Below are 27,807 nucleotides of genomic sequence, written 5' to 3'. Positions count from 1 at the left end.
TCGACCTACTACAAAGCTGCCTTCAAACTACCAATCAATTCAGCCTGATCACGTATCTATCCAGGCATTCTCTGTAACTACTGTAATCCTATTCTCAATATACCTGTGCGCGCCCTACCATCATTCTGTCAACGACCAGCATTTCTGCACTGCAACTCAATCTGCTTCATGATGTCAGAGTCATCTCTCTTGGATGATCATAGTATTATTAAGGATAGTAGTAGATACAATATTGCCGGAAGGGCAGCAGTCGATAGAAACCCGGGCAGAACGTTGCTAGGCAAACTGGGGAGTAATAAGAATGGGTATTGAGTTGAGGTGTCTTCGTAGGTTACTCATACCTATTTCGAGGCTTGGCGAGACACTGTATATCTATGTTATGCCTCTGTTTGCGGGAGATCCTTTCACCCGTCGTGCATGCACCCAGTGAACAAAACGACCTCATTGCACCAGGTTCACATCGGTTCGATGACTGATTGGCTTTCGGTACCTTCCTCCGCTCCAAAAGTCTCCGTAACCCACTCGCAAAACTGCTCGAATCTCGCCCACCATTCCTGCAAACGACGGGCCTTGACCTTATCCCCCAGAATGCCATCTCCAATGTCAGAGAGCCATTCGGCCGTGGGCTGATCATCGTAGCAGCTCCATCGAATCGAGTTCTCCACCAGCATCGTCAAGCCCGCAAGGTCAGTGTGGTCGTCGCCGTGAAGAAGCACCCTCCACAGTTCCCGAGTGAACCCATTGGCACCGCGCTGATCCCTATCTGGTGTGTTGCTGTCACAGAGAGCGACCGGAACCCCCCGCGAGAGCAGTGCCGAAAGAATCGGTGTACTGCTGGGCAAGCTCGGGTTGAACTCCACCAATATCTTCTTCTCCTTGACCAACTCGATCAGCAACGGGTGCTTGTATAGTGTAGACCCTTCGCATATCCTTCGAGTCCCCAACAAGATGGCATCGAATAAGCCCTGGTTGGCATGGCCCTTTTCACTACCGGACATCTCGCCAGCATGGAAGAGGAAAGGTATCTCCAGCCCTGCGTCCATGCACTCTTTGCGAAACCAAAATAGCACCGGGACGAGGTCGGAGAGTGGCCTTGCATCTCTGTCCATCTCCGCTAAGTCAAATCCACAGATCACTCCAGGGTAGTCATACTTGGCGAAGATGCAGGTTTGCATATTATCGGCCAGGTCCCTATTCGAAAGCGAGCGATTAGCCGTCCAGATGATACGCGCTCCGTGGAAGCCACGCCCTTCCTCCGTCTTTTGGAAGCGCTGTAGCTCTTGCTCAAACACATGGCACCATTCGCTCTGATCCTCGTCGGGGCTTTTGTTTCCTTCTCTTCGGTAGGGGTGGCTGAAATTGTGCCGGAATTCCGCATAATCCACTCCGTTCGCAGCAAGATTTGCGAACACGGTCCTGAGACAGGCCCGCAGGATGGGCTCATAGCTAAGTAGAGAATTGATGATCGGTGCTGCTGCACTGCGGCCAGAATTTTGCTGTAATTGCTCATCATTAGCACCGCCTGTAAGATTCCTCTTCAGCCATGTGCGAAAGCCCACTTCTCCACCATCCGGACAGGATGAGGCTGCCTGCTGGACCGAAACAAGCCTTGAGGGAAGATAATCATCTGACCATATCGTAGCCCCCTTGTCTTCAGCACTTTGTTCCGTTGAGGCCGAAGCATACTGAAATGCGACGAGAGAATCTTGTCGTACGGCGAAAGATGACAAGGGCCGAGGGGCAGAGATGTGCAGCCCCGCGGTGCTGAGAATGAGATCGACTAACTTATCGATATCGATGAAGCTATGAATCGAAGCGTTTAACAAGGAACCCTTTGGCATCCGCTGCACGATCTTCCAAAGGTCGCTTCTCTGGATATATTCCCTGTCAACAAACGGCAGTGCCTGAGCCGAAGACGAGAGGAATTGCGCCGATTCCCGGTCACGGATCTGGGACACGATTTTGCCAGCTCTGACGGCGACAGCGGTCTGAGCCCTGCGAAGATTGAAGTCTGGGTTATATCTTAGTCGCAAATTCAAAAAGGGCGAATGCTAGGTAGGTAGCTATTGTATTATGTGCAATTGGGGAAGGTCAATCTTACCATGTTGCTGCTTCTGTTCCTGTAGAATGAGCGAGTCCCGTCCCTTGAGGTACTGTTGGATGAAAGGATCTTCAAGCTGAGGAATCCCTTGCTCTAATTCCCACTCCTTGTCGTTGGTAGTCATTGTATATCACACAGAGTCCGTCACATGGAGTCATCTGAATGGAGTGGAAACCGAGTGTATCTTCGTTCATCACTAAGGTCGGGAAAAACCAGGAACTATCATCGGAATCGTTTGCAGCGGGACCCATGAGGTCATGAATCTCGATTGCCCCGCTCGGATGGACGAGTCGGAATCGAACCGTGGCTTGCACAGCATTGCACCGGGTTAAGCAATTGAAATCGACTAGCTGTATCCCTAATCCGTACCAGATACTGCAACAGTTCTTCATCCATTGTTCGGTGCTCCTACGGTCCATTGCCGTTTCCGGAGCTCGACAACTCGCACGGGAGGAATGATGGATCAAGAGAATGCTTGGTGTTAGGTGATAGAGGGCCAGTTTCCGTCGCATATCGAAGAAGTGAACAATACACAAATACTCGGTCTATCAAGGGTGGGTCTGCAAACGAAGGATACGATGAATCTACAATCAGAACTTGGCAAAGGCGATGGTATCTATCATCATCATCATCATCATCTTCTTCTTCTTCTTCTTCTTCGATGATTTACCCCCCGTAGCATCTTTCGGATTTCTAATCACTTCGAAAGGGACCTTTTCTCCGAAAAGAGGGAGTGCATTCCGATCTCAGTGCTGACAGCCCAAGCCCAGTGTATCTGGTTTATGCTGCAACTTGCACATTTCAGTGCCCATATTATGCCAGTTTATACCCCTAGACCCAAGAAATGACAACCGAACATCTCAAAAGTAGAATATTCAGCGATGCCATCACTAGACACAAACCAATCACACCACTCAACGCGTGATCTCCTTCCTTCATGCTCACTACTGCTAGCCACCTACGTACTCCCCAGATTCGCCAGTCTGGGCCGTACTGGCGGGGAGCACAGATCGGCGTGCTGTCGCAGCTGGCGCCCAGTCGGGGCGGGGATGGCTCTCTCCGCGTGGCGGGTCAGTTACGATGCGAACGCGGCGATCAGTATGTAGATGCAGGGATGTTGTTGATCACTGCTTATCCGACTCGGGGATTTTTGATCAAGTACCAGGAAGTTCAGTATGACGAAGAACTGATGAGAATGATCTTGTTTAGTGTATCCGCATGCTGTTCGCTGCCGCTCCAATCGCAAAGGAAAAAAAGCAGAAGGATTAGGCATTGTCGCGAGATTTCTCTTTTCGCATTGGATTGAACGTTTTGAGCTTCCAGAAGAGCTGCTCTGAATTAATCGCTCGTAGTCTTGTTCATTTTCAACGGGAAAACAGAGAAAGTAACAGCGAAATCTTTCCTAACTACCTCGTGGTCGCTCAGTAACACTTACGCCTCGCGACCCAGTATAAAGATAAGAAACAAATCAAAGACTCCAGAAGAGCTCAGGCATAACTACACAAGAAAGTACACTGGTCACCCTCACCAAAATCACAAAAGAGCAAATTCGCCCACCTTCCCAAACCCAGTAACTCCAGAAACCCCCATATGACAACAAGCGGGTGAACTCAGGATCTTCTGGTATGAAAGAGAGCCAGAAGACACCATGCAATGATCACACCCCGAAAAAGAACACACCGAAAACAACCCCAAATGATGCAATGCAATTCATTCCCCTCTCCTCTGTACGCAAGACCGACCACGACAGCAAACAGAATCTCTAGCTGCTTACTCGATATCTTCAATGTCACGGTGACGAGCAAGGACGTGTCTCTTGTATTCCTCTTGGTTGGTGTCCCAAAGTTCGGCGGCCTGAGCATTTAGGGGGCTCGCGCTGTGGATGTGTTAGCGATCGGAATGTTGTCATCGGCATTTGTATTGAATCGGAACATACTTGTTGGGCTCTCCAAGCAGACTTTGCAAGCTGAGTAGCACACTCTGCACATTGTAAACGGCACTCCATTTGTCTTTCAGGATGTCGAGACAGATTCGGCCGGAGAAATCGACGTTGGGGTGGTAAATCGGGGTCTTGAAGAGAACGGTAGGGGGAGCATAAGGGTAGTTGCTGGGGAAAGCGAAGGAGAGTCGGAAGGTCAAGCCCTCGTAGGGTGTTTCGGTCGGACCGCTGATGGTGGCGGTCCAGGAGAGTAGGTTGCCGTCGGCGTCTGGAAAAGCGGAGATGCCCGGAGAGGGGGACAGCATGAGTTGCATCAACTCAGCTTGGAGACTGTAAGCCAAGAGAGTAGTCAGTAACAAAGCAACCATTTGAGGGTCGACAGCTGGGTTCAAGATGTTGTAACCGACCGTTTGGTGACGCTCTGAGTGTCGCTCCTTTGTGCTGAGGAGCCGAGCTTTGAGGTCTCGTGAGCGTCAGGAGCGGAGTTCTGGGTGTCTTCCATTGTGTAGTCCATGGTGATGAGGAGTATCGAAGGAGAGGTGGCGAAAGAAAGTCGAGGTAATGTTCGGTGTAAAACTAGTGGTGCAAGCAGAAATTGCGGAAGAATGCCAGTTCTCTCGAATGAGCAGTGATGAGGAACAAGAGATAGTGTTGGATTCAAGGTTCAAGGTTGCTGGCAGTTGGAATGAGAGCGTAGCTGAAAGCAGCGCGACTGTTGGCCGGAGGGAAAGCGGATTGACCCACCGCAAGAACCCCAGAATGATCGAAATCAGAACCTTGGACACCGGGAGGCTGCAGCAGAGGTATGTGGATGTATGTATGTATTATTATCTGGCTTGAGGCAGTTGAAAATTGAGAAGCAGGAAAGTTGTTCAAGTGCTACTAGAAGAAAGGCAAGAGAATCCAGTGGATAGACGGCATTGTGCTTGGACGATGGATTGATTTGGGTTAGTTTCTATTCTTTTTTTTTGTTTACGCCCTTATCCGCCGGGCAACGCAACGCAACCGTTGAATGCATGACCCTGATTGACGCTCGCTGGCCATAAATGATCCACCCCGTATCGGGTTCTCTCCGTCTGACTCGCTCACTTGACAGGCAAGCGATCATTTGGGATCATAAAACATGACGTTGTTTCTGACCTGATATGATCTTGTAGTATTCTATGATGATCTCATGCACAGCAGGAGACTGTCACCGTCGTGCACTCTTGCCTCGGCTGGCGGACAAAGAAAAAGCCGGCAGAATGATGCCTACCATTAGGCGGTCGATCCATCTATACTTATCTACCTAAGCTATACAACGACAACTGTCAGTGTGCCAGATTTGATTGCCTGATCTTCTAGAAAGCGGCCATAGGAACCGGGACTATCTATCATCGCCTACCCTAGCATAGTCCCCGACTACCAGAAATCACCGGGTCGACCCGTGGGTGCTGCTGGGAGTTATGAGTTATCTGCGCTGTGCATGCTGGATTTCAAATGAGATCAGTTTCCAGGCATCCATTCCTCATATCTCAGTATGAGATCTGGGTGGGCATCAACCCGAGCTAAATCACCCCGAGTCGGATAAGATTGAGCTGTGACTACGGAGTACCTCTGGGGTACTTGCATGGCTGCATGGCTGCCGCTCAGTACGATTCAGCGATCGACTATGAAGAGGGTGTGTGACATCAATCAATCTGCTCGGTTTCGAGAACAAGGAAGATGGCTTGACCGGTTTAATTCTCGATACAGAACCCAGTAGAGAACTTCTCCCGGTAAAGCAGCTTAATTATATTTACAGATTGTTATGGCTCTTTGGTGGCTGCAGCTATCCTTGATAGACTTACTGTAAGGGGTTTAGTTTCTGGATGAATTGATATCGGTATGATCGAATATCTTCCTCTTGGTTTTTCTCGTTCTTTTTCAATCTTGTCACGACACAAGCTCAATCTTTACAGACTGGATACTATGGCTACCCAGAGCTTGAAAAAAAGAATAGACTCAATGGCTTTCGTCTCTTCAAACACCATCAAAGCCAGTCCAGATATTGGAACACTGGAATCCATGATGGATGCCTGCGACCGGCAGCCTGTCAACAGATTTCCTAATGAGGATAAAGTGGCTTTCGCGTTCCGGAGCTGCGCGTTTCTCTCCAGCTTCGCTTCCTCCGATCGCTCGCCCTTGCATGAATTCTCAAACACCGCCTGATTCTAGCTCAAAGCCGACAGAGTTCGGTCAAATTCTTCAGTTTACAGCTTTCTCAATCTGATCTGTCATTTTCTATCCGAAGCCAAAACGAGGGAATCCGGGTCAACTCGCCCACGATGCATCACTCGCAGCTCGCCCCGCTGCCGAATGACTTGCCCTTCCGAATAGTCTCCAAGACGATCGGCCAGGGTGCATATGCCTGGTTTGTTCTTGACACTCTCCGACTTATCTGTCTTGCACTGATTTTTGCTAACTTTACCTTGATTGTGCTTCTTCAGCATCAAAAAAGCCGTCCCCACACATACCGATAGCCCGGTCTTCGCAGTCAAGTTCATTCACAAGGAATATGCCGCTCGTCATGGCAAAGTCAGCGCGCGACAACTACAGATGGAGGCGACGGTCCACAAGCATATCGGCGACCATAACAATATTATTTCCTTCTTCCAGACGGGTGAGGACGATGTGTGGCGCTGGGTTGCGATGGAGCTGGCCGAGGGTGGCGACCTTTTCGACAAGATCGAAGCTGACGAGGGCGTGAGCGAGGACATCGCTCACGTCTACTTCTCCCAACTCATCAGCGCAGTGGGCTATATGCATTCTAAGGGGGTCGGACACAGGGATATCAAGCCCGAGAACATGCTGCTGGCTGCGGATGGCAATCTCAAAATCGCCGATTTCGGGCTGGCTACACTATTCGAGTACAAGGGCGTGACCAAGCTGTCCACGACGTTCTGTGGGAGTCCGCCATATATTGCACCTGAAGTGATCTCGTGCAGTAGCAGGAGTCAAGCCAAAGGGAAGGGCTACCGACCGGACCTGGTGGATATTTGGTCGTGTGGCATCGTCTTGTTCGTCCTCCTGGCCGGCAACACCCCGTGGGACAGCCCGACGGAAACGAGCTACGAGTATCAAGAATACATCGCCACTCGTGGGCGTACGACCGATGAGCTTTGGCAGCAATTGCCCCCGGCTACGCTTTCACTACTCCGCGGCATGTTGACCGTGGAACCCGCCAGTCGATGGTCTCTCGAAGACGTCCGACGACACCCCTGGTACACTCGGCCAAACAAGTACTTGTCGCGCAACGGGACCCTCAGAGATACCATCAACATGGCAACGACGATGTTCGAGTCCCTCCATATCGACTTCTCGCAGAACCCCTTCGCCCGACCGCACGCCGGCGGTAGCCAGGGCTTGGAACGGATAGATCTTGACATGGGGGACGGATTTGACTCCGACCAGAGGATCTCGTCCACGCAGCCGGAAATGCCGCGAAGCGATATGCTGCTGGACTGGGACACACCACAAGCGGCGGACGCCTTCTCCTCCACGCAGCCCATGGGCCGGCCGCTGTTCGCGAAGAACGACACCCAACCCCTCGACCACCTCGAGGATGAACCGTCCATGTCACAGTTCTCCCCGCATCCCTCCGTGCCCCTCTCTCGCACACAAAAGGCCCTCCGCTTCCACGACATCGTCCCCGCCCGTGCCATGACGCGGTTCTTCTCGACGTGGGAGCTCAAAATCCTGGTCCCCCTCATCTGCGAGGCGCTGCATCGTCTGGGCGTGCCGGTGCCCGCCATCCCGGCCGTCTCCGCCGGAGACACATCCGCCACGCTCCGGATTATCACCCGCGACGGGCGGATGTGCACGCTGCAGGGCAAGGTCCTGATCGAATGTGTCTCGGAGGGCCTCTTTGAGATCGAGTTCATGAAGGTCAAGGGCGACCCGCTCGAGTGGCGGCGGTTCTTCAAGAAGGTCGCTGTGCTCTGCAAGGATGCGGTGTACAAGCCTGATAGCTGAGAGTCCGCCCCAAACCCCTACTATCTCCGGTGCCCTTCTTTCTGGGTTGGTGGGAAACGCCACATTGGCGGACTTTCTTCTTTTGTGTGTGTGTGTGTGTGTGTTTGTTGGTTGTCTGTTTGCTTCTTCTGGTAACTCTATGTCTTATGGATAATGTACGATTTAATGCGATAATGATGGGCTTTGGGATTGGATTAGAGAGAGAAATCAAAACAAGCAAGCGTGATTCTATAGGTCAAAATGTTTCTGTTGTTCGTTGTTCCAAGAAGTCGATCTCTTAAGAGGTTCTTAGAAGAAGATTTGCAGGGGGTTTGGAAGAAGGCTGTGACTTTCCAAGGCGCACCTTAACCGACTGTCTGAAGCGTGCGAGCTTTGCGAAGTTCTACCCACTCATCAAGTCTCTCAATTTCTATGCAACGCAGTTAATCAGCAGAGATGTACTATAAAGCGCTCTAAACCACAAGGCGGAAGGATTATAGTAAATGCTCTATCGGACAGGGAAGATCAGCACATGTGTCGGTGGACACAAGTTTAAGGCAAGCGACTGTAAGAGGTACGAAACAGAGACGCCCTCGATACGCTAACTCGCAGAATTCTGAGAAAGACGAAACTAGAAAGATAAATAGCCGATGGTATCAAAGAAAGAACAATGTAGATGCAAATTGTATATGGTACGCCTGGGGAAATCAACACCTCCGATCTATAGGCCAAGCCCGCCCATGCGTCTGACTTCATCCGCTTGTCTCTCCAGCGCTTTGCGCATCGTGTTAGCGTATTCGTGCTCGCGATGGCGTAATTCACGCCGTTGGGCTCGGAGCTCCTCACGAGCCGCATCATCCAAGTTCATGTCCATCAAGATATCCTCGTCGTCTTCCTCGTCGAGGTCGGCGTTGGAATGGCTGGCGGACGAGAATCGAACCCGCCCGATATGTTCACCGGTCCAAAAGAGGAGCTCGTCACCTGTCAGGCTGCCGCCGGTGGGGAGGATCTTGCGGGCGACGTCACCTTCGCTGTGAGATCGAGAGAGGTTTCCCCAAAGACCGCTGGGGTGGTCTGTGTCGCCGTCTGCTGCTCGAGGGTGTTGCGCGGTCTGGCTTGAGGGCTGGTGAGAAGAGATTGCCCGATTAGGATAATGCCGATGGTGGCGGGGATGATGAGGAGGATGATGTTGGTCGGTATTGATGTTGAGGCGACGGACTTCCGACCGCCCGTCGCGCTCCACCCATTTGATGTTCCCATCCCCATCCGAATAGACGATGCGTGTTCCGTGGGACTCGACGGACAGCACCTTAGATCTGGCGACACTTTGTCGGTTCTGGTACATCGTCGATACCATGGACGAGCATCCGGACGAATTCGTCATGTCGCTGTCGCTGGACGGCGCGAGGTTGTATAGTTCAAGGGACCCCCTGCCTTTGTAGTCACCACAGGCTACCAGCTTGTGTGAGGATGGAAAGCTGCTCGAGTCGGAAATGGGAAAACGAGGCGCGGGAACGGCTGCTAACCCACAAAGCTGACCACCGGAATGGAATGTGTTCTGCAGCCGCGGAAAGAATCGGCGATCATACTGGAGAATGCTAGGAAAGCGGCCGGCGAGGAAGATCGAGTGAACGTGCGGCGCTGGGGGATGCAGAAGTGAGAGTGGCCCCGGTTGGAAAAGTGGTGCATAATCGTCGGTGTTCTGTGAGGGGCCTGGACTTCGTATACGATGCGGAGGTCGGCCGTCGGGTTGCAGTTGCAGAAGCGGCGAGTCCGGCGGAGCATACAGCTGCGACTTCGGAACCAGCGACACGCTTGGCTCCTCACACCGCAGATTTATGGCCTCTTCCTCCTCACTCGCTGACAGTCGCGCGTCGTAGATGTGCAGACTCAAAGTCGTAGCAAGCGTCAACGGCACAGAATAGTCGGTTTCTTGAGACAAGGCGAACACGGACCAAGGATAGCGTTGTTGAGAAACTACCCGCAAAGTCTCCAGATCAACCTCATTTAGCACGTTACCTACTGCCAGATAGGCCCTTCGACGTATGGAGTCCACGCTCACACATTCCCCCAGGTTCACATATTCCAGGGACTGTTTTGCCGTAGTGTGATCCCGCCTGCCAGAGAGGTCTGTCATCAAGATGCCCGGGGCGCTGACACCAATCACCTTACCCTTTGTCTGCTGAGAGCCGATCGAGTGGGAGTGGTTGAGATCCCAGATGCAAACGCTCCCATCGTCCAAGGGTGCGACGACTCTGTTTTCCCTGGCCGAGCTCCAGTCTCGCAGCAAGCCCAGTCCCTTCACTTCGCGATGCATCCTCCTCCTTTGGCCTTCTGCCTTTGTGAACGGTCGCTCTAACCAGCTAAGCGAGATGGGCCCATTTCGAGCGATATACTCTGAGTACCAGTTCACATCTTCACCCTCATAGGAAGGGTCCCACTCCGTGGCCGCTCGCGATCGAACACCGAAGGACGGCACCCGGTCTGATGATCTAGCACCATCCTCCTGATTCCCAGCATGGGGCTGAATCAAGGATCGAAGCGATGTCTGCCCCAAGGCACTGAGCGGTGCGGTGGAGTTGGTGGTCAGGCTCTCCGGCCTATCTCCGCCATGGCCGTTCACAGAACGAGAGGCTCGCGCGGCACTCCATGACTCTTCGTAGCAGTGGAGCCTCCAAAGACTATTGTCACGGGCGACAAGAAAGAGTCGCTTTGATACCGATTGCAGTTGTACCCGCTCATGTGGGGTGAGGTCTGGACGGTCTTCGTTAGCCTGTTTTGCGTACGTTGGAAATTTGTGAGCTTATGGGCTGAAGGGGGTTTGGTGCGTATGTGTGTATGGGTGAGTGAGTGAGTGAATGTGTGTGTGTGTGGGGTAGAAGAACTGTTTGGGTCCAAACAAACACCCGATAGTAAGGGTCTTTCTGTGTAGTTCCAGTCAAAACCAAAAGGGGGGATATCTGCATACAATCAATAATCTCACAGAGGATCTCTACGGGGAGCTTCTCCATGAGTAGTGAGGCAAAAGAAGGGAGAAGAACATCGACACCATTGAGGGCGGAGGAATGAGATTCATCTGGCTTGTGCGACGGAGGAGGCGGGTTCGTGAGCAAAGGCCACAAAAACGGGTTCTTTGGGGGGGGAATGGGTTGGAAGGAGGGGGAGGCTCCATTTATTCACGTTGGCTCTCCACAATCCGCATTCTAGACCCAACATCACGTGCATATATACAAAACTCCGAACCACATACTATTATGTACGGAGTATACCAAACACTCCCAGATAACAGCTGGAGGTCATGATAATGTCGGGATATGCTGGCATGGAGTTATCGTGAACCAAAGGACATTGACGCCACAAGGTTCTTCACTAGCGGCCGAGCTACGTGTAGAAGTTCCTAGTCTGTCCACTATAGTTTAACCAACAAAGATCAGCTGGATATATGCATATACCTCTGGCACATGATGGTGACATAGGTCTACCAACGTGAGATCCGAGAGATTCAAACAGCGCCGCTAGAATCAGTGATATGGAGTGGAGAATTGAGGCGGAGGCCAGAGTCAAAGCAACCGGCGGAGGTCAAGCTATGATATTGTATTGATACCACACCAGAGCAGAAACTATGCAGCGCTTACTTGCCAATCTTACTGTACATACACTGCAGCATCAGTGTCCCGACGGGTATAAAATCTACATGCTGTCAGAGATTTTGTAGTTAGTGGGAAGAGGTGCCTAATAAGGTAGTAAAAATGGCGACCGCTTCCGGGCCAGCCCCAGGCAGACCTCGGCGAATCAGCCTCCCATGACTGACTGACTTCTGACAAACCATTAGTGAGCGATTCCGTCCTCAATTCTTTCCTTAGCCTTCTTTGTGCATCTTTTTTGCTAAGACATATCCCTGCGTGAGTGTTTTTTAGTTCTATACTACTTCCGAGTATACTCTCAAACTTCTTCACACTCAAGCAGAAAAGCAATATCTAAACCGCGATCATATCTCCGTTCTTCTTCCGCAACCCTCCATTTGCCATCTCCGAAGCCGAGCTTCCGAAACGCCGCCCCGCGCCTCATCATCTCCGGCCGAGATAGAGTCATATCGCTTGTGATCGGGTGCTCCCTCCGCGGATACGACCCATCATCAGCCCAAAATCGCGCAATTGAGCTTGACCACATATCTATCCACTACCTCGTGCGCAACAACATCCCGGCACTCTACGGAGTACTTTCCGACACAGCAGAAGCCTCCTGCAGACAATCTTCGCCTTGCCTCGCAGCAATTGCCCCGCCTCCCATCCCGCATAGAGGGGCAAAGTCAATTACCACCTAAATCCAACCCATAACACATATTCATCATGGCTGCACCGTCGGATTCTAGTCTCAAATTCGATTCTATCGAAGACACAATCGCCGCGTTCAGTTAGTCTATCTTTGTCCCTCAAGCTTCAGAAGAATTGCGCGCATCTGCCGCAAATCCGCAATATTCGCAGTGAAAAACCTAACCCCTCAATTGCGCTCCAGAGAAGGGTGAATTCATCATCGTGCTTGATTCCCAAGATCGCGAGAATGAAGGTGACTTGATCATTGCCGCCGAGTCTATCACCGATGCACAGATGGCCTTTTTGGTTCGGTATACGAGGTGAGAGAATGACCCCTCTCTCTACTCTCTCCCAGCGCGGACACCGCAACCCTCAAAGCGGCGTATCGATTGGAAACCAACGCCCTGGAAAACTCTCTAGCTGACCATCTTTTCTCGTCTTGATTAGTGGTCTGATCTGCGCTCCTATCACCCCCGAAATCGCCCAACGCCTGGGCCTCCCACAGATGGTGCTCGAAAACGCAGACCCCAAGGGCACCGCATACACCGTCTCCATTGACTCGAGCGACCCCTCTGTGACCACGGGCATCTCCGCACAGGATCGCGCCCTCGCGTGTCGCACTCTTGCCTCCCCGACAGCCCGCGTCGACGACTTCCGACGACCTGGCCACATCATCCCCCTACAGGCTCGCAGCGGCGGTGTCCGTGAACGGCGAGGACACACGGAGGCGGCGGTTGAGTTCTGTCGGTTGACGGGCAAAGTCCCGGCTGGTGTGATTGCGGAGCTAGTGGAGGATGGCGAGCTGGTCGAAGGGGTGCCCGAGATTCGAGGCAACAACGGTATGATGAGACGCGATGGATGTCTTCGGTTCGGCAAGAAGTGGGGGATCAAGGTCTGCACCATTGAAGACCTGGTCGAGTATGTGGAGAAGACAGAGGGTGGTCTTTCCAACGGGGATCAATGAAAACGACACGAAGGCATGCAAGAGGTATAGTTGCGGATCGGTTTTTCCCTTGCTTGGTTGGCTGTATAACACTTCCCGAGTGATGTATCCCTGCGGGTTTGTGCATCTGGAAATGGTTCCTTGGGATTGTTGTTCCTTGCATTGTGCGCGGTATGGGTGCTCGTTTGCGAATGGAACATCAAAGAGAGTAAACGGGAAATAGATTTTATTTTTATGGCTGATGTTTATACACTATACTCATGAGTCTTGGGTGGTGTATTGTTAGACAAAAACATCATGACGGCTCCGCACTTGCATCAGATTTATCATTCATAAAGGGGTTCAAATTATCTGGGTATCGATTTTCAGTTGTATAATATACAACAAGGGCGATGAGAATCGCCGAAAAACAAACACGACCAAGAGCTGCTATAGTTTGGTCGAAGGCAGCAAACAAATCAGAAGTATATCTTGTCCTGCGTCTAATATTCCCCCACCAAACGCCATTATAATGCGATGCGCGAAAAACGAAAAGATAAACGATTGATGTACCTGGGCAAAATTCGGCGAACTTTTCGATCTTCTTCTTTTTCTTTCTTTCTTTCTTTCTTTTTTTTTTTTTTTTGAGATTGAAAGTCAGAGAAGCGGACGAGGACGAAGTGTCAGATAGCAGTAGCGATCGCATGACTTGCTCATCGCTTCAGGTGGGAATAATCCCGCAGGACGCCCATCATGTGGGTATTGGTAGTCTTCCCGCTGCGGCGAGGCTTCTTGACCTTCTTGTGTTCAATCTTGGGTCGCTGCTTGACGACCTTGTTCTTGTTGGTCGGGACGATACCGGCGCGCTCCAGCTCCTCCTTGACCGTCTGCTGATCAGGGATCTTGATCTTCTCCCAGATTTGCCGGAACTCGTCGTCGAAGTGCTGGATCAGCGACGGGTCGTTGGCCCAAACCATCTTCGCATGGTCGTCCTTCTTGTTCCGCGTCACAAGGAGCTTTCCTTCCTTCTCGAGCTGGTTGATCGTGTCCTCCACATTCGGCCACCCTTCCCGGAGCTCGCGGACGCTCATGCCCGCGCCAGTCGACTGCGCTTGGAGCTTCTTAAGGAGCTGCTCCGCGGTGCGGATGTTGTGCGGTGGCCGGAAGCTGAAGGTGCCCTCGCCGTTGGCGCCGCGGGGATCATACTGCACCTTCTCGTGCACTTGTAGGATGCTCCGTAGGGCTTGGACGTAGCCTTGGTCATTGGCGCGGTGTTGTAGCGAGAGGTAGGAGACGATGTCGGCAAACTTGAGCGGCATGCCCTTGGACTTCATGTGCTCGATCGCGAAGACGACCTGAGTCATGATATCCTTGCCCGTGCCGGTATTAGCGGGCTGGGAGTACACGATGTCCGCATCGTGGCGCTTGCGGTCTCCGCCGCCGGGCGTGGGCGTCGATGCGGAGGAGGGGAGCTGCGAGCTGCTTGCGGAGGTGGTGGTGTTATTATTGTGGTTGAAGCGTCTCTGTTGCGCAAGTCTACTCGCGGAGTCAACAACGCTAGCGTTGAAGCTCTTTAGCTGTTGCTGAAGATAGGACATTTTTGTTTTGCGACTGAGATACGATTAAGAAGGTGTAGATTAGTGCCAATCTAAAACTGAACGAAAGAAGGATCTCCGAAGCAGGCCTGTGCAGATAATGGATTCAGAGGACGGGGAAAGGGAACAAGGACGAGGCAAAGCCTCTTTTCTTTGTGAGGGAGCACAAAGGGGCTCTGTTTCTTGCAATACAATAAATCAAGACAGAGGCATGGAAGAAGTCCGATCCTGTGCTGATGCGACAACCGGTGGTTGAAACAACAGGGTTGAGGCGACTGAGGAGAGGATGAGCGATCGTCATCTTTTCCCGGGGATCTGGAGGTTCTGACATTGCAGGTCGCAGCCTTGCGGTCCGCTCAGGCACCGACACATCACGTGATAACAAACAGCTGCGCTAGCCTGTTCGGAGCTCCGCCTGAAGCCAATGCGTAAGGTTACTCGACATGGTGCAAGTCGGTCACGCCGGTCTCTCATTCACTCTCATCTCATCTATCGTGCGACCGGGGGCTTCATCTTCACTTTACACCTCCTCTGTCAGCCCCTTCACTCTCTCCCCTTGTCTCACCCCGCCCCTCATGACCCAAGCCGTCATTTGGGGTGCTGGGCGCAACTAAACAGGACGTTTGTCTTCTACGCGCAGTGACATCGCCTGGCGGACATAGCTCCGTCCATCACACCACGATTCAGTCTGAGGACACCGCACGTCCACTTTTGACAATTTCTATTCTTTACTATTGCTAGCAGCTTGCCTGCCTGCAAGCATATAGCAGCAATCATGGCTACGGCAACAATTGAACTGCCGTTCATCTCGGCCCATTACTCCATCGCGGAGTCGACTCTTTCGACACTTACCCAAGCTCCTACCGTCGAATTAGTCAACCAGCTTCTGGAGGCCATTTCCAAAAAAGCACGCGAACACGATGAGCTGAAAGCAGACAAAACACGCTTGGAAGTTGAGCTTGATAACGCGGTTCGCAGCAGCGAAAGCAAGGTCAAGGTCCTGAAGAGTACTATCGAGAAGGGCCACGCTGAAGTGGAAGAAACACGGAAGAAGCTTCACGAGTCAGGTTAGATGGGACGTCACCGCCGTCAACTGATTACCTGCTGACAGTTTACAGAAAATGCTCGATCGTCCCTGGAATCCGAGATCGCCTCGCTCAAGTCATCCTCGACAAGCAACGAGTCCGAAGTGAGCACATTGAAATCCCGCATCGCGTCTCTAGAGGCTTCGAATCGTGATACCATGGCGTTACTCGAATCCAAGACGACAGCTTACGATAAGCTCACCGAAGAGCTTTCCGCCCAACATAAGAAGACTGTCGAATTGAGACGGGAACTTTCCACTGCCGAACAGAACCTACAAGCGGCTAACTCTGCTTCTGCGAGCGCTAAATTCCGCGAACAGAGTCTACAGCAGGATTTGGACTTGACCAAGAAGAGTAATGAATGGTTGGATACCGAGCTGAAGACGAAGTCGGCAGAATACCTGAAGTTCCGCAAAGAGAAGAGCGCCCGTATCTCAGAGCTTCAGCGAGAGAACGAAGAGGCTAGCGCCAACATTGACTCTTTGAGACGCAGTGAGAATGCTCTCAAGAGTCGCTTGGACGAAGTCGAACAGCGTTATGAGGAGTCACTTTCGAGCATTCAGCAATTGAAAGAGGAGGCGATACAAGCGAGCGAGTCGTTCAGAATTGAACTTGATAGTGCGAACAGGCTGGCTGAACTGCAACGCAATTCTTCCGAAACCGCTAAGCAGAGGGTCCAGGAACTCCAGGTAGCCCTCGAAAAGGCCAAGGACGATGCGGCCGAAGAGATCTCTCGACTTCGCGTTGAGATTGAGACCGAGCACTCTGACAAGGAAGCCGCGGAACGCCGCGTCGCCGAGCTTGAGCAGACTGTTAGCCAACTCGAATCGGAAGGCCAGGCTGGAAGGAGATCCATGAGCCCGGCTCTCAATGGCGGTGTGCCCATTACGCCCATTCGCTCAGGTACACCTGTCGGAGCATTCTCTCCTAGAGCCTCGAGAACCAAGGGTGGGCTTACGATTACACAACTGTACACCGAATACGACAAGATGCGGTCGCTGTTGGCTGCTGAACAGCGATCCAACCAAGAGCTCCGGTCGACGCTGGATGAAATGGTCCAGGATCTCGAGGCCAGTAAGCCCGAGATTGATGAGTTGCGGGCCGATCACGCCAGATTGGAAAACGCCGTTGTGGAGATGTCTAACATCCTTGAAACGGCTGGAAAGGAAAGGGATGATGCGACAAAGGAGGCTCGCAAATGGCAAGGACAGGTGGAAGGACTCGCCCGGGAGGGCGACATTTTGCGACAGCAGCTCAGGGATCTGAGCTCGCAGGTAAAGGTCCTAGTTATGGAGAATGCTATTCTCAAGGAGGGCGAGGAGAATTACGACAGGGAAGAGCTCGAGAAGATTGCTCGACAGGAGATTGAGGACTCGTCTGAAGATCTCAACCCCACGGGACGATTCATCAGTCGGAACCTGACGACTTTCAAGGATCTACATGAGCTACAGGAACAAAACGTTACTCTCCGCCGCATGCTCAGAGAGCTGGGTGATAAGATGGAAGGTGCAGAGGCTCGCGAGCAGGATGTTATCCGCCAGCAGGAGCAGGAGGAATTAAAGGAGCTGAGAATTCGTGTGCAGACCTACCGTGACGAAATCTCTAACCTAGTTGCTCAGACAAAGAGCTATGTTAAGGAGAGAGATACTTTCCGAAGCATGCTGACCCGTCGCCGTCAGACCGTCGGCGACGCTTCTGTCTTCTCCCAGTCTCTACCGCTGGGGGCTGTTCCTCCTGGAGCAGCTGATGACCAGGGCAGGGACATCCCTGACTATGCTGATTTACTACGTAAGGTGCAAGCTCACTTTGATAACTTCCGCGAGGAGTCTGCTACCGATCACGCCGCGTTGAAACAGCAGGTCAATGAGCTTTCGCGGAAGAACAGCGAGTTGATGAGTGAAATTAGCCGTTCCAGCAGTCAGCTTGGTGCTGCTACTCAGAGGGCTGAGCTTCTCCAAAGCAACTTTAATATGCTGAAGAGCGAAAATGCAGAGCTGCAGAAACGCTATGCTACTTTGCTGGAGAATGCCAACAAGCAAGACCTGAGGACCCAACAAGCTGCCGAAGACCTTGTCGAAACCAAGGGTCTTGTCGAAAGCCTTCAACGCGAAAACGCGAATCTCAAGGCAGAAAAGGATCTGTGGAAGAGCATTGAGAAGCGACTGATTGAAGACAACGAAACTCTGAGAAACGAGAGAAGCCGCCTGGATACTCTCAACGCCAACCTGCAGACAATCTTGAATGAGCGCGAGCATACGGACTCTGAGAGCCGCCGTAGACTACAGCAAAGCGTTGAGTCATTAGAGTCAGAACTGCAGTCTACCAAGCGCAAACTCAACGACGAAGTGGAGGAGTCCAAGAAGGCGACTCTCCGGAGAGAATACGAACATGAGCAGAGTCAAAAGCGGATTGATGATCTGGTGACAAGCTTGGCTTCTGTTCGGGAGGAATTAATCGCCACCAAGACAACCAGAGATCACCTGCAGTCCAGAGTGGATGAACTGACGGTTGAGCTTCGCAGTGCTGAAGAGCGGCTCCAAGTTGTACAGTCTAGACCAAGCGTTTCTGCTGCTCCGGCTGCTCCGGCTGCAGTTTCCGAGACCGAGGAGGTTCAGGAGTCTGGCTTGACCCGTGAGCAGGAACTCAGTATCGAGGTCTCTGAGCTCAAGCGTGACTTGGACCTAGCTAAGAACGAGCTTCAGCGTGCTGAGGAACGGGTCGAGGATTACAAGGCCATTAGCCAGCAGAGCGAGGAACGCCTACAATCTGCGACTGATACCAACGACCAATATCGGGAGGAGACAGACCGCCTTATTGAGGAGAAAGACAAGAAGATTCAAGACCTTGAAAAACGCATTGAGGAAATTTCTTCTGAATTGTCTACAACGAACAATGAACTCACTAAGCTGCGCGATGAGCAAGGAGAAGCTGGCCGCCGTTTGGAGGAGCAAAAGGCTGTCTTGGAATCCGAGATTGCCAGACTTAAGGACGAGAATGAGCGTCACAATTCCGCCTTCCAATATCACAAGGAAGATCTCAGAGCACAGACCGAAATTGCCCAGCATGCCCAACAGAACTATGAGAGTGAATTGGTCAAGCACGCCGAGGCAGCTAAGAACCTGCAGATAGTGCGCTCCGAAGCGAACCAGCTCAAGCTGGAAGTGGTTGAGCTACGAACCCAAGCTGAGACTTTCAAGAAGGATCTGTCTCAGAAGGAGGAAAGTTGGCACGAGCTGAAGGAGAGATATGAGGGTGAGATTGCCGACTTACAGAAACGCCGGGAAGAGGTTCTTCATCAGAACTCTCTGCTACACTCGCAGCTGGAGAACATCACGAACCAAATCTCCGCCTTGCAACGCGACCGCGCGAATATGAACGAAGCTGACGACGAAAATGCTGAGAATTCACCACCTAATCTTGAAGGTCTCCAGGAAGTCATCAAATTCTTGCGGAGAGAGAAGGAGATTGTCGACGTGCAGTATCATCTATCGACACAGGAAAGCAAACGTCTTCGTCAACAACTGGATTATGCACAGTCTCAGCTCGATGAGGCACGCCTCAAGCTGGACCAACAGCGCCGCGCTGCTGCTGAAAGCGATCACACTGCTCTAAGCCACAATAAACTTATGGATACCTTGAACGAGCTGAACTTGTTCCGCGAGAGCAGTGTGACTTTGCGCGCACAAGTGAAGCAGGCAGAAACGTCACTTAATGAGAAGTCTGCACGTATTGAAGAATTGGTGCAGCAGATAGAGCCTCTGGAAACGAAGATCAGGGAATTGGAGAACGTGGTGGAGACGAAGGACGGAGAGTTAAAGTTGTTGCAGGCTGATCGCGATCGCTGGCAACAACGTACTCAAAACATTTTGCAAAAGTACGATCGCGTCGATCCTGCTGAGATGGAAGGACTCAAGGAGAAGCTTGCGACACTCGAGAGGGAACGTGATGAGGCGATCCAAGCTCGGGACACTCTCCAAACTCAGGCTGCTACCTTCCCTGAGCAGCTCAAACATGCTGAAGATAGAGTTCAAGAGCTGCGCAGCAAGCTGACCGAGCAATTCAAGGCTCGGTCCAAGGAACTGACAGGCCGTATCAATGCCAAACAGATGGAATTGAACACAGTCACGCAGGAGAAGGAAGTGATTCAAGAGGAGTTGACCAGGACCAAGCAAGAACTCGAAGAGCTCAAGACGAGAATGGCGGAGAAGCCGGCTGCTCCTGCGCCAGTACCAGTACCAGTACCCGAAGCGACGACTGAAGTCAACTCGACGCCCGCATCACAATTCCCTGCCCCAATAACACAGATCGCTGTTGCCACCGACGACGAGCGAGTCAAGGCCCTGGAGGAGAAGGTGCAGCGTCTCGAGGCAGCTCTGGCCGAGAAGGATGCTGTGCTGGCCGCCAAGGATAGTGAGCACGAGAAGAAGGTCAAGGAACGCATCGACAAGATGAAGGAGATTCTCAACAGCAAGTTACAGGAGTCTCGGACAAACCACAGACAGGAAATTGAGCGACTCAAGGCCAGCTTACAAGCGGGTCAGCAAACTCCTGCAGCGGCTGGGCAGCCTCAGGCCGAACAAATTCCCGCGACTCCTGCCACGCCCGCCACACCCGCAGCAACCGCTGCTCCTCTTCCTGAGCTGACCGATGCTCAGGCAAGGGATCTTGTCGCAAAGAATGAAACCATCAAGACGATCATTCGGAACAATATCCGCGCCCAGGTTGCTCAACGAATGGAAGCTGAAAAGCGAGGCTCCCAACAGAGCTCGGAAGCTGCGGCTGCTCTGCAGCAGAAATTCAACGAGGAGATGGAAGCTTTGAAGAAGGCTCATGAAGGAAGTGTCGAGGAGAAGATCAAGGCTGCAGTGGAGTTGTCCGATAAGAAGTCTCTCGCCAAGCTCAGTATGCTTGATTCCCGGTGCAGGAATTCACAGGCCAAGCTCGACGTGGTGCAGAAGGCTGCAACCGACACGCCTCAGAAGCCTGTTGTTGAGGTTTGGGAGATAGTCAAGGTCACCAGAGCACCCCCTGTCGCTCAAGCGCAGGCCAAGCCCGCGCAGGTTGCAGCATCGCCAGCACAGGCACCATCGCCAGCCCCAGCAGCAGCGCAACCGACGCTTGCAGCCCACTCACCGTCCCCGGCACCGGTAGCGACCCCTGCCGCAAAGCCTGCCCCTGTGCCTGCGCCAGCGCCTGCCACTCAAAGTGCCCCCACACCTACTGCAGCAACAACCGCCGCCCAGCCGCGAGCAGTGGCTCAGTCTCAACCGGAGGCTACGACGCAGACGGAAGCCCCGAAACAGGAGGTTAATGAAACAGCTCCTGAGCAGGGTGCGGCCGGAACAGTCCCCAATCCGTTTGGCCAATCTCAGAACAAGCAACCAGCGTCGCTTCCGAACAAACCTCCCGCTGGTGCTGCCTCTGGCGGCGTCCTGAAAGCTCTTCAGTCTGGACTTCCAGTTGTACGCGGTGGTAGAACTGGTGGGCGGGGCGGTGGCCAGCAGAATCCTTTCGGTCAGCAAGGTCAACAAGGTCAAGCTGCTACTCAAGGTCAAGGTCAAGGCCAAGGCCAGCCGAGCCAGCGCGGCTCGAATCTGCCTCGCGGCGCCCGTGGAGGGCGTGGAGGTCAAGGACGGGGTGGAAACCAGAACGTGCAAACAGCCAACCTGGGCCAGACACAGCAGGGACCGGCTAGTCCTGGTGGAGGCCGCGGTGCACTGAACGCACACGCACGCCAATTTGTTCCTGGAGGCAACAAGCGTGCTCGAGATGATGGGGGCGGTGACGGAGGCGATGGAGCAGCTGGGAAGAGGATGCGTGGTGGTGGTCACACCCGGGGTTCCTAGGGATTGTGATTATTGCTATTTGACTTTCGTTCCTTTTTTAGAAAATGCATGTATTTTACTTATGTCCTAGTGCTTTCCTTCAGCAAGGATTTGAGAGAACTCACGAATGTTGCAATCCCCAGGGGGATGCGAATCATATTTCTTTTGTCTGTCATGACTGATGTATTATTGCGTACGAGCTGATCTATCCAATGTCGGTGATTATTACTTTCGTCGTGCAGTCAGCAGACAGACGCCAGCAGTTTATGGAAGGAAAAAAAGAAAAAACGTACAAGCAACAGTAGAAAGGATGCAATGATCTATCCGGGTATAACAACACAAAAAAAAAAAAAAGCACAAGACCACACCGGCGCAGCTTGCAAAAATAAAGATCATGCATAACCCATCCTCATATCTGGTCTGTTTATCTGTTTCAAGACGCTCTTCTCGATTCACGCCCTCCTCCTATTCTGTGACACCAACAACCTCCCCACCGCCTCTCTCTCTAGATCCAAAACCATCAACCGCGCATCCTCCAACGTCCTCGCCTCCAACGGCGCCTCCGACGCGCCTCCTCCCTGATTTTGCGGCTGCGGGTGCCCCCAAACCATCCCCTTGGTCTCCCTCCTCCTCCTCCGCTGTGCGCCCCCACCACTGCCCCAAACAACCACCCACTCGCCCACCGCCGTCCCCGCCCCAATCTCACAGCCTGCACACACCCGCGCATGCGCCCCTATGTTCACCCGCCGATTGATCACCGCGAGCGCGTCGATCGCCGCCGCCGAATGGATATGCGCTCCGGGCGCGATGGATACCGCGGGACCGATGGTGACGCGCGAGGAGATGCGGATGGGGAGGGCTGTCGGAGCCGTCGCCGTAGCCGTAGACTGGGTTGTTGTGGCTGCTGCTGCTGCTGCTTGGGTAGGATCGTGTGTGCTGCTGGTGCTGGTGCTGGTGCTGGTGCTGGTGCTGGTCGTGGGTAATGCTGACACCGACACCGGAAGCGGAAGCGGACTCGGCGTCCCGATCACCGTCTTTTCACTGATAATGCAATTATTGTTGATGAGGATAGGGCCCTCGTGCGAGTAGAGGCGGACGCGCGGGTGGATGATGGTGTGGGCGCCGATGGAGATGGGGTGGAGGCCTTGGAAGATGGTGGTGTCGGCGATTTGGGCGGTAGGGTGGATGGTCAGCGGGGGACGAGTCGTGGCTGACATTGAAGGGCGGGGCTGGTGGTGGTGCTGCTGCGATTGTTGGGATGAGGGTGGTGGTTTGAGGTGGTGTGTGGGTTGTTGTTGTTGTGGTGGTTGTGGTTGGAGACGGGGATCCATTGGTGCTGTGTCGCTGAGATTGAATTTTGGTGTGTTGTAACTCTGCGGATGCCCCGGGGAGGGGATTGTAGGTTCTGTTGCGTGGTGGTGGTGGTGGTGGTGGTGGTGTGAGGAGCGAGGAATTGTAGTAATCTATGCGACTGGTTCGGTCATTGTTGATGGTGGGAGAACGAAGAAGCTAAGATAAGATTGCGGAGATTCGAAGTGGATTCCGAGTGCGGCTGCTCCGCGCGGTCAGTCTACGAGGATTATTCGCTGAACAGCATTCGAACTGCTAGGAACGATTTTCGCAAAATAGACAGGGGATCAAAATAATGAAACCAACAAATCATAGGCCCAAGCAGGGTATCTAGCGTATATAACCACATCTTCTATCCCACCATGCAACATCTCATCTATCCCCACCATACACCAACATGCACTTCACTCGTCCTCCTCCTCATTTTCACCCGCGTCCCTCCTCTTCACCCCATTCCTCCTCCTCCACGCCCACACTCCACGATCCACTTCTGCCCTCGTTACCCCATCCCTGACCAGACAAAACGTCACCCCCAACTCCGTCTCCACATTGCGGTTCCTCGCCTCATCATCGAAGAACAGCATCTCCTCGAACCCAAACCCGCTCGCCTGCTGGATCTTGGCAAAGTGCTGCGTCTTGCTGGCCGGGAAGATCTGGATGTACTCGAAGTAGTCCAGCGCGCGCACGGTCTTGGTCTTCTGGGCGGCCGGGTTGTCGCTGAAGGTGGGGATGATGTGGAGGGCCTTGAGCATGTCGCGCGCCAGGTCCGGGGCGTGGGTGCGGGAGGCGATGGCCAGCGGGATGGATTTCGTTTTGCAGCTGTGGATGATGGAGGGGACGGCGGGGTAGAAGGTGAAGGACTCGTTCCATCTGTGGTTTCGTGGTTAGCAAGGGACGGGAAGGCGGGGGGAGGAGGGGGTTAAGGTGCTTGGGGTGAGAAGACTATTGCCTACAGGTTAGACGAGGGAGGGGGCCTTTACTTATCTGTGCAGCGCGAGTTGTTGTCGCGGGGTTTGATCGGAGCGCTGACATGCGTGTCAACCCAGAAGGGCCACAGGGTGTAGTCGAGGTCGAAGGCGATGAGTTTGGGGAGAGGAAGTCCGTCGCTGAAGGTTTCGGGGGCGACGGAGTTGTCTTCCACGGGTTGCGTGTTGGTTCGGCGATTGCGCATCTTGTTGTTTTTGTTGTTGTTTTTTCTGTGTCAAAATTTCAAGGTTGGAGGATAGTTTGGAGAGATGTGTAGATTTCGTGATCTGTGGCTACTTGCAGGGTCGCCAGGGTAAATAACGACCGTCGAGTCTAAATTGTGGCAAATCGTCCCCTATGAGTAAAAGGAGTAACTATAGGGAATCCCAGCCAAATGACGTTGAAGCACCCGTGAAAAAATCACGTGGGCGATAGGAACCCGATAAGCTTACCATCAATAGAACAACCTCTTGTCAGCATCGAAGACTGTTTTTTTTTTTTTTTTTTGTTGTTGGAGTGTTAAGTGTATGTCGTGAGAATGAAATATGAACATCAAGATCAGCCATGGAAAAATACATCGGGTCAGATACATGCTCCCAGCACCAAACCCCCACTCATCATGCCAGCGCCAGCACCACACTTCCGAGTAACTAAATCTAGCACATCAGATCATACATCATTCAACCACATTAGTCCTTCGGAATCCCCCGTGAAGGGTCATCCCCGATCTATCATCCACATTCACTGTCATCAAACTTGATGCTCTCATTGATATCTTTCATCTGGAGGCCAGGTCTCTGCTGATGCAAATGCCTCAAAAAGTCTGACGATACACGCGCATCAGAATCAGAGGATGATGAAGCTTCTGCCAAGACCATGCTCACGATAATTTTTAATGATCTTGTGTTCATAGAGGAGTGTAGGTGAAGCAACCCACGGACTCCAAGAACTTCCAGAGACGCTGGTGAACTTCAGCCCCCTTGATCTGCAGGCCGTAGGCAACGACATCCCAGTCACTGGCGTAGTGCATGATACGACCCTGCTGCTCAAGATCCAGGATCCCGTCCGCCCCAACTGCTTCGGCGATGATGCGACGCCAGATTTGGAAGGGAAGGTCGTAGCGCCAGTCCTGCTTGCTGCTGCCGCGGACGGGGCGTCGTCGCATGGTTGGCGCCGGAGGCTGGGAGGGTGGGGGGCCCTTCCTGGACTGAACGGTATCTGACACGTCGCCGGCCGGGATACACAGCACTGGAGCAGGACCCTGGGCCATTGACGGCAGGTTGGGAAACTGGAGGTCGAAAGACACGGCGCTGGGGTGAAAGGGGCCCGAACTCGCAGACCGAGTGTGTTGAGTGACGACGTTGACCGCAGGAGCCTCCGATATGCTCAGGTTGCGTCGAACCGGAAGGAAGCTGCTCAGGGGCGCCGTAGTTGCGGGCTGAGCGATGCGGATGCGGTGTGGCTCAGCATGTTCCACATGGTAGTATGTGGGCTCGCCAGAGCCATCGTCGCTCTCCGGACCCATGGGAAAGGAGACAACTGGGCCTTCGACGGGTTGAGGGAACGGCATCCGCTCTGGGATATCAATGTCCTCGTCTGGAGGGCGGTCTCTGTCCTCCAAGAGAAGAGCGCGAGAAACGAGCATCATTCGCAGGGCTGTGCTCCAGATAGTGCTGCCGTGCACACCATCCTCCTTGATAACCTCCAGACGAACCCGCTTGCACACGCGAGTGAACTCGATTCTCAGTTTGCCCTGGAGCTTTTGCTGGGTAGCACTGTCAAATTCGCCAGCACCTTCACTTGAAGTATCGCTCGCCTCGGCGACGTTGGTTTCCTCCCCCTGGTCGGTATCCTCCAGCTCGGTTTCAACTTTGGAGTCTCGGAGCTGCTGAAGGGCTTCAGAGACCTCAATCATCCGAAGGACATGAGGGGCCAATTCATCATTTGGTCTCCATATGATGCTCTTGCACGATGCCGCACTCTCAGGCAAGGCCACGGCTTTTCCAACAACCGGAAGATAGCTCAGCAGTGGCTCGGGAGCGCGTTGAATTTCAAGCATAGCAATGAGATGAATAGCGCTGTTGCCAGTCATCGAGACGTTTGTCAAGATCAAGTGTGGAATTGAGCGCAGGCCACGCGTGCAAGCGTACGTCTTCAACTCATCGTGAGTATAAACTAGAAGAAGGAAGAAAGGAGCTTATCAGCTTATCATCCCGACGCCTTAGAGAGCTGCAACCCCAACTTACCGTGCTTCTGGTCCGCCTTGGGCTTGTAAGGAGACTTCTTGGAACGAGGAGCCCCTTCATTTTCCTTGGCATTAGCAAGCTTTAAGCGACCCATTGCTTCGACAGTAGAGTCTGGGCCCGATAAATGTTCGGCTTCGTCGCCATCCCACCCGATAACCTCATAAGCATCGCTCTCCAGAAAATCCAGGTCAGACTTCATGTAGATGCGCGCCAGGTGCTCGATGCCCGCACGACCGAGAGCATTGCCCCCCAAGTCAAGCTTACGAAGCACAAAGCACTTCTGGAACGACATCAAGAAAGCCACCCACTTCCTGACGTCGTCGGGAGTCACAATCTGAATGTCATTATTTGACAAGTCTAGCTCGCGAAGGTCACCCGCACTGAGGTTCACCACCTCCGCCAACATGGGTAGCGACTGGACGGTCAACAGGTTACCCGAGAGATGGAGCTCGGTGACTCTGGCCAGCCCTATGGGGTGCTCCTGGTCCCTGAAAACGAGACATTCCACGAGATCACCGATGAACTGGGCCAGGCCCTCGTCGGTCAGTGCCTTGCCGGTCACATCAATTTCGACGAAGGGGTCCCGTGCGGCGGATTTGGAGCCTGTACCAGGCGGGAAGCGTTTTTTCTAAGTTTGACGTTAGAAGCCGGATTTGACTGGGCTATGCAAAGAGACTCGGGTGGTCTGGTTGTATGGGATCAGGCAGACTTACCAGGTCTTTGGACACGGCTTGGCCGGCCTTGAGACCGCTGATACGTCTCTGTGCATATCGTTAGCTGGTCTGTCCTAAGAGGAGTCTGTACCTGGTGATCTATGGGGATCATGAAGAGTCCTTACCGCAAGATAGTTTAGCTTCCCCATCTTGGGGCTCCGACTGTCAGAACCAGATCTGCATGTTGGACCCCGGTCAGTACAACTGTCACTGCGGAGACGGGCCCAGATCAAAGAACAAGACCACAGAAGGACATGAAGACAGTATGAAAGAGAGACCAGCTTGCGAAATGTTATGCTCTCATCGTCGGTGATGTTGCAGGACACGGTCGCGCTCGCGTGCACAGCGCGCTGCCTCAGAAGAGACAAGCTCATAAGTGAAAAGATGAACCAACCAGGAACACAAGGAGAGAGTATAAACCAATACCTGCACAGTCGAACGAAGAAGCTTACTGCTTCTGGAACTGTATGAGAGTGGCTGTGAGAGATAGGTCGTATCGATGGGGAGGAATATGGAGAAGGTAGTCTGTAAAAGATTCAGAGGTCAGAGATCGATCGATAGAGATACAATGCAGACACAGCCAACAAACGTGAGCATAGACACAGCTAGGTAAGATAGAAGGAGTGTAAGCAGCTTTTCGACCTGCACTAACCTTTCTGAAAAGCAAGATCTGTGAGTTCACAGAGTCGCGGGGTGGAAAGAAAGAGAGAACCAAGATGGTGTTCGAAGACTTTGAAGGTGAGAAACAACGAACAACCTTATATACAAATCATATCACAA

The 27,807-nt window shown here is 52.8% G+C and overlaps 10 protein-coding genes across 10 annotated transcripts; 3 read left to right on the top strand and 7 right to left on the bottom strand.

Moving 5' to 3' along the window:
* Positions 1-188: 188 nt before the first annotated feature.
* Positions 189-2,293, bottom strand: BP01DRAFT_414819 (putative CECR1 family adenosine deaminase). Its single transcript, XM_025579080.1, has 2 exons — positions 2,102-2,293; positions 189-2,011 (listed from the first exon to the last, which is right to left on the bottom strand). Exons 1-2 carry the CDS (start codon positions 2,223-2,225, stop codon positions 456-458), a joined length of 1,680 nt encoding a protein of 559 aa, XP_025432878.1. The 5' UTR covers positions 2,226-2,293; the 3' UTR covers positions 189-455.
* A 1,578-nt stretch (positions 2,294-3,871) lies between these two features.
* On the bottom strand, positions 3,872-4,554 carry BP01DRAFT_293232 (putative ubiquitin conjugating enzyme (UbcK); the record flags this gene model as incomplete). Its single annotated transcript, XM_025571727.1, has 3 exons — positions 3,872-3,977; positions 4,038-4,370; positions 4,448-4,554. The coding sequence occupies 3 exons, from the start codon at positions 4,552-4,554 to the stop codon at positions 3,872-3,874; spliced, it is 546 nt and encodes a 181-aa protein (XP_025432877.1).
* A 1,661-nt stretch (positions 4,555-6,215) lies between these two features.
* BP01DRAFT_390565 (putative serine/threonine protein kinase) lies at positions 6,216-8,265 on the top strand. The gene is made up of 2 exons (XM_025578009.1): positions 6,216-6,432; positions 6,509-8,265. The coding sequence occupies exons 1-2, from the start codon at positions 6,347-6,349 to the stop codon at positions 8,031-8,033; spliced, it is 1,611 nt and encodes a 536-aa protein (XP_025432876.1). The 5' UTR covers positions 6,216-6,346; the 3' UTR covers positions 8,034-8,265.
* A 468-nt stretch (positions 8,266-8,733) lies between these two features.
* On the bottom strand, positions 8,734-11,023 carry BP01DRAFT_292830 (uncharacterized protein; the record flags this gene model as incomplete). The annotated part of the gene is made up of 2 exons (XM_025571707.1): positions 8,734-10,766; positions 10,981-11,023. The coding sequence occupies 2 exons, from the start codon at positions 11,021-11,023 to the stop codon at positions 8,734-8,736; spliced, it is 2,076 nt and encodes a 691-aa protein (XP_025432875.1).
* An 878-nt stretch (positions 11,024-11,901) lies between these two features.
* Positions 11,902-13,726, top strand: BP01DRAFT_355302 (3,4-dihydroxy-2-butanone-4-phosphate synthase RIB3). Its single transcript, XM_025574655.1, has 3 exons — positions 11,902-12,425; positions 12,528-12,645; positions 12,773-13,726. Exons 1-3 carry the CDS (start codon positions 12,362-12,364, stop codon positions 13,287-13,289), a joined length of 699 nt encoding a protein of 232 aa, XP_025432874.1. The 5' UTR covers positions 11,902-12,361; the 3' UTR covers positions 13,290-13,726.
* BP01DRAFT_355301 (transcription factor TFIIE subunit TFA2) lies at positions 13,607-15,146 on the bottom strand. Its single transcript, XM_025574654.1, has one exon. The coding sequence runs from the start codon at positions 14,843-14,845 to the stop codon at positions 13,961-13,963; it is 885 nt and encodes a 294-aa protein (XP_025432873.1). The 5' UTR covers positions 14,846-15,146; the 3' UTR covers positions 13,607-13,960.
* Positions 15,147-15,537: 391 nt separating this feature from the next.
* BP01DRAFT_239949 (putative filament-forming protein (Tpr/p270)) lies at positions 15,538-16,000 on the top strand. Its single transcript, XM_025571257.1, has one exon. It carries the CDS (start codon positions 15,618-15,620, stop codon positions 15,912-15,914), a length of 297 nt encoding a protein of 98 aa, XP_025432872.1. The 5' UTR covers positions 15,538-15,617; the 3' UTR covers positions 15,915-16,000.
* A 6,204-nt stretch (positions 16,001-22,204) lies between these two features.
* BP01DRAFT_390560 (transferase hexapeptide domain protein) lies at positions 22,205-23,176 on the bottom strand (the record flags this gene model as incomplete). Its single annotated transcript, XM_025578008.1, has 1 exon — positions 22,205-23,176. The coding sequence occupies exon 1, from the start codon at positions 23,081-23,083 to the stop codon at positions 22,205-22,207; it is 879 nt and encodes a 292-aa protein (XP_025432871.1). The 5' UTR covers positions 23,084-23,176.
* A 180-nt stretch (positions 23,177-23,356) lies between these two features.
* BP01DRAFT_355298 (Mg-dependent acid phosphatase) lies at positions 23,357-24,565 on the bottom strand. Its single transcript, XM_025574653.1, has 3 exons — positions 24,521-24,565; positions 24,083-24,423; positions 23,357-23,972 (listed from the first exon to the last, which is right to left on the bottom strand). The coding sequence occupies exons 2-3, from the start codon at positions 24,271-24,273 to the stop codon at positions 23,507-23,509; spliced, it is 657 nt and encodes a 218-aa protein (XP_025432870.1). The 5' UTR covers positions 24,274-24,423; positions 24,521-24,565; the 3' UTR covers positions 23,357-23,506.
* Positions 24,566-24,975: 410 nt separating this feature from the next.
* Positions 24,976-27,440, bottom strand: BP01DRAFT_337405 (uncharacterized protein; the record flags this gene model as incomplete). Its single annotated transcript, XM_025573283.1, has 6 exons — positions 27,153-27,440; positions 27,028-27,075; positions 26,315-26,942; positions 25,939-26,264; positions 25,609-25,884; positions 24,976-25,443 (listed from the first exon to the last, which is right to left on the bottom strand). Exons 1-6 carry the CDS (start codon positions 27,399-27,401, stop codon positions 24,976-24,978), a joined length of 1,995 nt encoding a protein of 664 aa, XP_025432869.1. The 5' UTR covers positions 27,402-27,440.
* Positions 27,441-27,807: the final 367 nt, after the last annotated feature.

This window comes from Aspergillus saccharolyticus, assembly GCF_003184585.1.
Source record: "Aspergillus saccharolyticus JOP 1030-1 unplaced genomic scaffold BP01scaffold_9, whole genome shotgun sequence".
Lineage (NCBI taxonomy): Eukaryota > Fungi > Ascomycota > Eurotiomycetes > Eurotiales > Aspergillaceae > Aspergillus > Aspergillus saccharolyticus.
This window is presented reverse-complemented; position numbering and strand designations above follow the sequence as displayed.

Bases quoted from the DNA above. Each gene is read 5' to 3' on its own strand.
- BP01DRAFT_355301 (XM_025574654.1), bottom strand. From the start codon at position 14,845: ATGTCCTATCTTCAGCAACAGCTAAAGAGCTTCAACGCTAGCGTTGTT.
- BP01DRAFT_355298 (XM_025574653.1), bottom strand. From the start codon at position 24,273: ATGCGCAATCGCCGAACCAACACGCAACCCGTGGAAGACAACTCCGTC. The intron at 23,973-24,082 runs GTAAAGGCCCCC...ACGAAACCACAG, and splicing joins AACTCGCGCTGCACAGATAA to ATGGAACGAGTCCTTCACCT.
- BP01DRAFT_390565 (XM_025578009.1), top strand. From the start codon at position 6,347: ATGCATCACTCGCAGCTCGCCCCGCTGCCGAATGACTTGCCCTTCCGA. The intron at 6,433-6,508 runs GTTTGTTCTTGA...GTGCTTCTTCAG, and splicing joins GGCCAGGGTGCATATGCCTG to CATCAAAAAAGCCGTCCCCA.
- BP01DRAFT_414819 (XM_025579080.1), bottom strand. From the start codon at position 2,225: ATGACTACCAACGACAAGGAGTGGGAATTAGAGCAAGGGATTCCTCAG. The intron at 2,012-2,101 runs GTAAGATTGACC...GATATAACCCAG, and splicing joins GGAACAGAAGCAGCAACATG to ACTTCAATCTTCGCAGGGCT.
- BP01DRAFT_355302 (XM_025574655.1), top strand. From the start codon at position 12,362: ATGGCTGCACCGTCGGATTCTAGTCTCAAATTCGATTCTATCGAAGAC. The intron at 12,426-12,527 runs GTTAGTCTATCT...ATTGCGCTCCAG, and splicing joins AGACACAATCGCCGCGTTCA to AGAAGGGTGAATTCATCATC. The intron at 12,646-12,772 runs GTGAGAGAATGA...CGTCTTGATTAG, and splicing joins TTTTTGGTTCGGTATACGAG to TGGTCTGATCTGCGCTCCTA.
- BP01DRAFT_239949 (XM_025571257.1), top strand. From the start codon at position 15,618: ATGGCTACGGCAACAATTGAACTGCCGTTCATCTCGGCCCATTACTCC.